Source organism: Diceros bicornis, chromosome 2, assembly GCF_020826845.1.
Source record: "Diceros bicornis minor isolate mBicDic1 chromosome 2, mDicBic1.mat.cur, whole genome shotgun sequence".
Lineage (NCBI taxonomy): Eukaryota > Metazoa > Chordata > Mammalia > Perissodactyla > Rhinocerotidae > Diceros > Diceros bicornis.
The window spans coordinates 37,006,917-37,012,916 of NC_080741.1; the positions used below are offsets into that span (position 1 = coordinate 37,006,917).

Here is a 6,000-nt window from a genome sequence, read left to right on the forward strand (position 1 = left end):
ACAAGAAAACACGCTCTGGTGCTGTCGTAACTCTCTCCTTGTCCAATGATATTTCTGCCTTCAATTTTCTGACCGACATCAAGCCAGATAGGCACAAAATATTGATCCATATTCATCTGGCGTTCCACTTAAGCAGTTATAATGGGGTGAAACTCTAAAGCCTCGTGGATTGCAGAGATATTTCTTTAAAAGGAATTAAAATTAGTACAATAGTATACCTTGTTCAAAAGTTAATACTAGTTCCAATTTATTCTACTTGCATTCTTTAAAATCAGCTTAATTTTCACGACTCAATGTTAGGCAAAAAACACTACAGTAAAGAATTAACAGTGGATTGACTGCTAATAGGTATGAGATTTCTTTTTGGGTGATGGAAACGTTCAGGAATTAGAAAGTGGTGACCATTGCACAACATAATGAATATACCAAAAACCACTGAACTGCACATTTTAAAATGGTAATTTACTTGAATTATATCTCAATTAAAACTTAAGAGTGGTCACTAAGGAGTCTTCAAAGTTAAAAATGTTTTCTTCTCTAACACTCTCTCTGAGGATATAGAGATATAAGACATTTATCCTTAATTAGGAGCAAAGAGTTCTGCAAGCTGGCACTTAGGAGAAAGAGCGCCAAAAATTCTAAGATATCTAGAAGTTTCTTTCTTGCTTTCCCCTTTCCCTAACCACTACGCTTCCTTTTGTCCAGTCTTTTAGTTTCACCCAATATGGTTTGCTAAATAGCAATGACATTTTAAAATACATAAAGCATCCTAAATCAGCCAAGGGTTTTTCTCCAATCAATCTACTCTGGCCCAAACTTGGATTTGCCAGAAACCCTCGTAGATGCGAGAACTGCTGGCTTCTTTTCTTTCAGCTCCTCCGGCATAAAGTCAACGGGGTTTTGTTCTAAAATCAAAATACAGCTGAATTAGCCTTCTGAAACTGAATTGATATCAGGCTCCAATTCTGCTAATTTAAGGGAAGTACTGAAACCTGAATTCGGGTTCAAAAAACCAAAAAAGGGGGGAGGGGGTGTCGATTCTCAGAACCTGCAATAACCTGGTCCCTACCTATTTCTCTAGCCTCATGTTCGTGGGACATCCTCATCTTGCAGGCTTGGCTCCAGCCACACTAACATTTATCTCATTCTCCCTGCCGCTCACAGGACCTTTGCGCGTGCTATTCCCTCTACTCAGGACACTCTCCTCTCCCCTTTGCCTAGTTGATTCCCACTCATCTGTCAGATCTTCCTGGACCAAGCCAAAATGCCGAGGGAGTCTTCTAATCACCGGCCTTGCCGTCAGGAGCACATTTAATAGACGTGGCATATTATATCTCTGCAGAGGAGGTTCTAGGGCACCCTAGACGTGATTTCATTTCAAAGAACTTTCCTGGAGATCTTGGGAAAGCTAGCGGCAGGACTGCAGGACCAACGCTCAGGCTTTCTCCAGGGCGCGCCCGGCGTGAAGGGATGGTTTAGGGGCCCAAGGGGGCGTTTGGGCGCACGGAGACTCGGTGGGCCGCGGAGGGACGCAGGGGCGCAGGACGGCCGCTCACCTCATTCCCTCCCAGGATTGCCGTTTTCCGGGATCGTCCGAGGGAGCACCCCCGCGAGCTTCGCTTTCCCCACCCGGACCCCACGCGCCACCCCGGGCCCCGCCGCCTCCCGGGCACTCCGCGGACACTCACCATCCGCCCGCACAGAGAGGCGCGGCAGACCGAGCAGGAGCAGCGCCGCCGCCCAGAGCCGGGCACGCAGGCCAGGCTCCTCGGCAGCCATGGTCCGGGCGTCCACAGGCCGGCGGGCTCGAGGAGGGCTCTGGCTGCGATCCGGGCGGCCCGGGCCACTGCCCAGCGTGCGCCACTCGGCTCGGCGCGCTGCGCTCTGCTCGCGCGTCGCAGGCTTCGCGCCCGGCGCGTCGAGAGGGAGGAGCGCGGAGAGCCCGGGGAAGCTGGGGACGCCAGAGCCGCAGCGCTGGGGCCCCCAACTCCCCGGGGTCTTGTCCGTGGCGCCGGGGAGGCGGCTGTAGCCCGGCTCCGCCTTGGTGCTGGACACCTGGAGGCCTCGATGCCAAAAGAGGCTGCGCCGGACCGCGAGCTCCCGGGGCGCCGCCGGGGCGGAGGGTGAGGGCGCAGGGAGGCGGGGAGAACAGACAGCCGGCTGCAGGGAACCCCCCTCTGCCTGGGGGACCCTCGGCGAAAGGGTGAGGCGGGCTAAGAGGCCGAGCCCCTCCAGGAAGACCGTTAAAAAAACGGATGCCTAACTCTGCCCTCTGCCTCTTGACTTTCCAGTTGGTGTCCTCCTGTAGAGGAGGAACATTTTTATGAAAAGAAGAAGAATCTAACTTGCCAACCTCACTCTAAGGAATGAAACGCACGGAATAGCGAGACGACTCTTCTCTAAAAGCGCGGCTTGACAGTCACTCCAAAAGGGGCATCTTCCCATCGCTTCCGTTACGAATTTTCCAGGAACACCATAACATTTTTCAAAGAACACGACGAGCGCTGGTGGGGTTGTTACCGTTGTCACACCTCCCAAATCAGGGCTCCTTGACCTGAAGAGGGCCTGCGATTCGGATTTTTTCGGAATCTACTTTCAAAATGTGTCCCAATGAATTCTGCTTTAGGGGTCCCTGCTCTGAATTGATTTCTTCCAACTCACCCCCTGTCCTGTCTTCCAGCATCAGCACCGTTCAGTGAAGGAAGGAGAATTTGCATTCTTCATAGGTAGAGTAATAAAGATCAGTATTGTTATATTTGGGCCACCGGAGGCACTCTACAGTTTACAGATCCCTTCCATCTTCATGTACTGGTCAACAAATATCTGTCATCTACCGAGTGCCCATAGCATGCCTGCCCCTGTGCTGGACCCAGAATGAGGCTACAATCTGTCCTAAAAATGATCACACTTAAATAAGACAGATACTTGAGGAAGATTGAACAAATGATTGATGCTAAAAGAAACCCATGATTGACCCCATGGCAATGAACTAGAACACAGACACTGAAAGACTGTTTACTCTCTTTTCAGGTTGAAAACTGAGATTTGAACCCACATCTGATTTACTACAGGTGTCATTTTTCAGATCACAGAATTTTTGAAGTGCACACAAAAGATATCTCCTCTCCTTATTCCTCCCCAAAGGTCAACTATGAGGCTATTATTAGTGATTAATTCCTTTGTGAAATAAACTTTGTTTTAAAAATACAAATATTCTAGAGTGTTAAATGTAGTGAGGCCTGACAATCATTCACACGTAAGTGTAAGTGAATTTACTTAGCTGCTTCTCTTCCAACAGCTAACTGGTAACCTAAGAGTGAGACTTCGCACGTCTGGGCTGGAGGGGACCTTTTAAAGCCTGATGATTGCTGAGAATGGAGGGGAGGGGCCAGAAGGCACCTGCAAGAGCTACTGACTGATTCCCTCAGGAGCTGTGCCTACTAAAGTTAAAATACACCTTCCCTATGACACAGAAATCCCACTCCTAAATGTATATCTAAAAGAAATGAAAACTTACGTCTACAAAATGATTTGTATACAAATTTCATAGCAGCTTTATTCACAATAATTAAAAACTGCAAGCAACCCAAAAGTCATCAACAAATGAATAGAAAAACAAACTGTGTCATATTCACACAATAGAATACTATTCAACAATAAAAGGAATGAAAAATTGGTACACTCAATAATGTGGATGAATCTCAAAAATATTATGCTGAGTGAAAAAAGCCTCACTCAAAAGAGTTCATACTATATAGTTCCATTTATACGAAGTTCAAGAAGGGGCAAAACTAATCTGTCGTGAAAACAATCAAAACAGTGGTTGCCTTTGAGGGGGTGGGAACACAAAAGAACTTCTGACATAATGGGAATGCTCTATATCTTGATGAGGATGGTGGTCATATGAGTGTATACATTTGTCAAACCTCACTAAACTGCACACTTAAAACCTGTGCATTTTGTTGAATGTTATTTGTACCTTAATAACAAATATTTCAAAAATAATATTCAGTCATTGACCTAAGGAATAAATAGATTTAACATAAGAGAGTGTAATAAAAGAACCACATACAGAGATGTGGGCAGAGTTGAGAGAACCAATAAAGATGGTAAAGCTCTTGGGACTACCAACAGTAGGCAGTCGTTACCACCTTGAGGCCTGAAGGGGAGGTTGGGGTTTGTTTTGGGATTACCAAAATTCAGCAAGCGCTGTGGCCATGAAAGACGATGCCTGAAAGGTGTGGTAGCCATAGGTATTAGAACAAAATCACTGCCACAGGTGTGGTAGGGAGGGAGTGGGGAAGAAATACCCCAGCCTCTCTCTCCTTCTTCCCTTCAAATTTTTCCTGGTGCCTTTTACTGGCTGAACCATTTGACAGCTGGAGGGCAAAGGAGTGCAGGGGCTGCAGTCCTTATATGTCACCTTCCCAGGGTGCAGAGTTGGGCAGAGAAGGGTGGGAAGTGGATCTGGAGAGGCAATTGGAAAACAACCAGCACAGTCCGTCTATCCTTTTCTTTCATTTAGATGAAAATAATTCAAAACAAAGCAGGGGGAACACAAAGTCCTATCAGTTACTGTATGATCTGGAAATACATCAATTCAATCAAATTCTCACTTGCAGCTAAACTGTAATATTAACCACCATCAGTGGTTATTTTTCACTTAAGTGCTGTTTCGCATAAAGAGAAAAGGGGCCAAGTAAACAATTATCATAAAATATAGATGCTACAGTTCCCACTTCCATAACTGGTCATGAGACCTTACTTGATAACCGTTGCAATGTTCTGCTTCCATTTTTTGAGCTTCTTGGGCTGCATGAGATTTTGTGTTGTTTTTTTTTAACTGATAAGAGAGATTCAAATGTTCATTCCTACTAAGGGCCTATCTTTATTGATTTTCCATGGTTTCTCACTCACTATTGGACATGGGAGTCCCCTGGGATCTAGACATAGTCATCCATGCCCCCATTATGTAATAGCAACCCAATTTCCCCTTGGTAATCAGGATCAATCATCAGCCAGTAGAGTCACCTTCTTTTCTGTCTGTTGGAGAGCAATCTTAGCTTCCAATTTACTGGCACATGCCTGTGTGTTTACTCGTGGAAGAAGTTCTGCCTTGCCCACCCAAACCTCCCAATTCACCAACCTAAAGGTTATGGCAATGGTATGCAAAACTTTGGTAGGTGGGTTATCATATGTAGTAGAAGGGAAGCCACTCCTCCTTCCACCCATTGGTTCTTAGCGTATTCTGTCTGTAGAGAAATGACCACATTTATCGTCTGCTGGTTTTAAGGCATATACTATATCCTAGATGAGTGCCCTAACCTCTCAGGGTGTTGTCCCCAGCTAGTACCCGGTGACCTCACCTTTCTATCAAGACATTCTAGGTACTGGAGTATATAGTAAAACTCATAGGCATGAGTCCATTGCCCTACTACCTTTGCCGCAAAATCAGTTTCCTGGTTATAGATGATGTAATGTGTGATTCCATGGCAATAGATGAGGCATTCTATGAGTCCATGATAGTCATGCTAGTAGAAGTAAGGAAGGCAAGGTAGGCAAAATCATATCTAAAGTATGGATCTATTCCAATGAGGACAAATAACTGTGGCCTTTGTGCACAAAGGGATCCAGTGTAAACAATCTTTTCCCACATAGCCAACAGGAGCCGCCAGCTAGGGAAGGATGCTGTATGGGAACTCATAGTGTCCTCTGCTGTTGGCACGTTGGACACTCAACAGTGGTGGTAATCAGATCAAATCTAAAAAGAAGAGAAGTTTGTGTTATTGCACTCCTGCATGGCCTCCATCTCTGCCACCATGGCCTCTACATGCATGGTTCCATTACACACGCACGGATGTGGCTAGAGAAGGAGGCAACTGACAACTAGAGAATGGATCCAATTCTCCCAGGTGTCTACCTGATTATTGGGAGCATCCTCTCCACTGAATGCCCCTGGGGCCATAGGCTACATATATGCCCACAGGCTGCTCATTCCAA

General features: G+C 46.1%; 1 protein-coding gene across 1 annotated transcript in view; it reads right to left on the minus strand.

Annotated features, from left to right (window-relative positions):
• SUSD5 (sushi domain containing 5) overlaps window positions 1-1,852 on the minus strand; it is a 64,705-nt gene extending 62,853 nt beyond the window's left edge. Inside the window, exon 1 of the mRNA XM_058554637.1 lies at window positions 1,689-1,852. Coding sequence (XP_058410620.1) covers window positions 1,689-1,779 — 91 coding nt within the window. The 5' untranslated portion in view covers window positions 1,780-1,852. The remainder of the gene's footprint in view (window positions 1-1,688) is intronic.
• Between the last annotated feature and the right edge of the window lie 4,148 nt (window positions 1,853-6,000).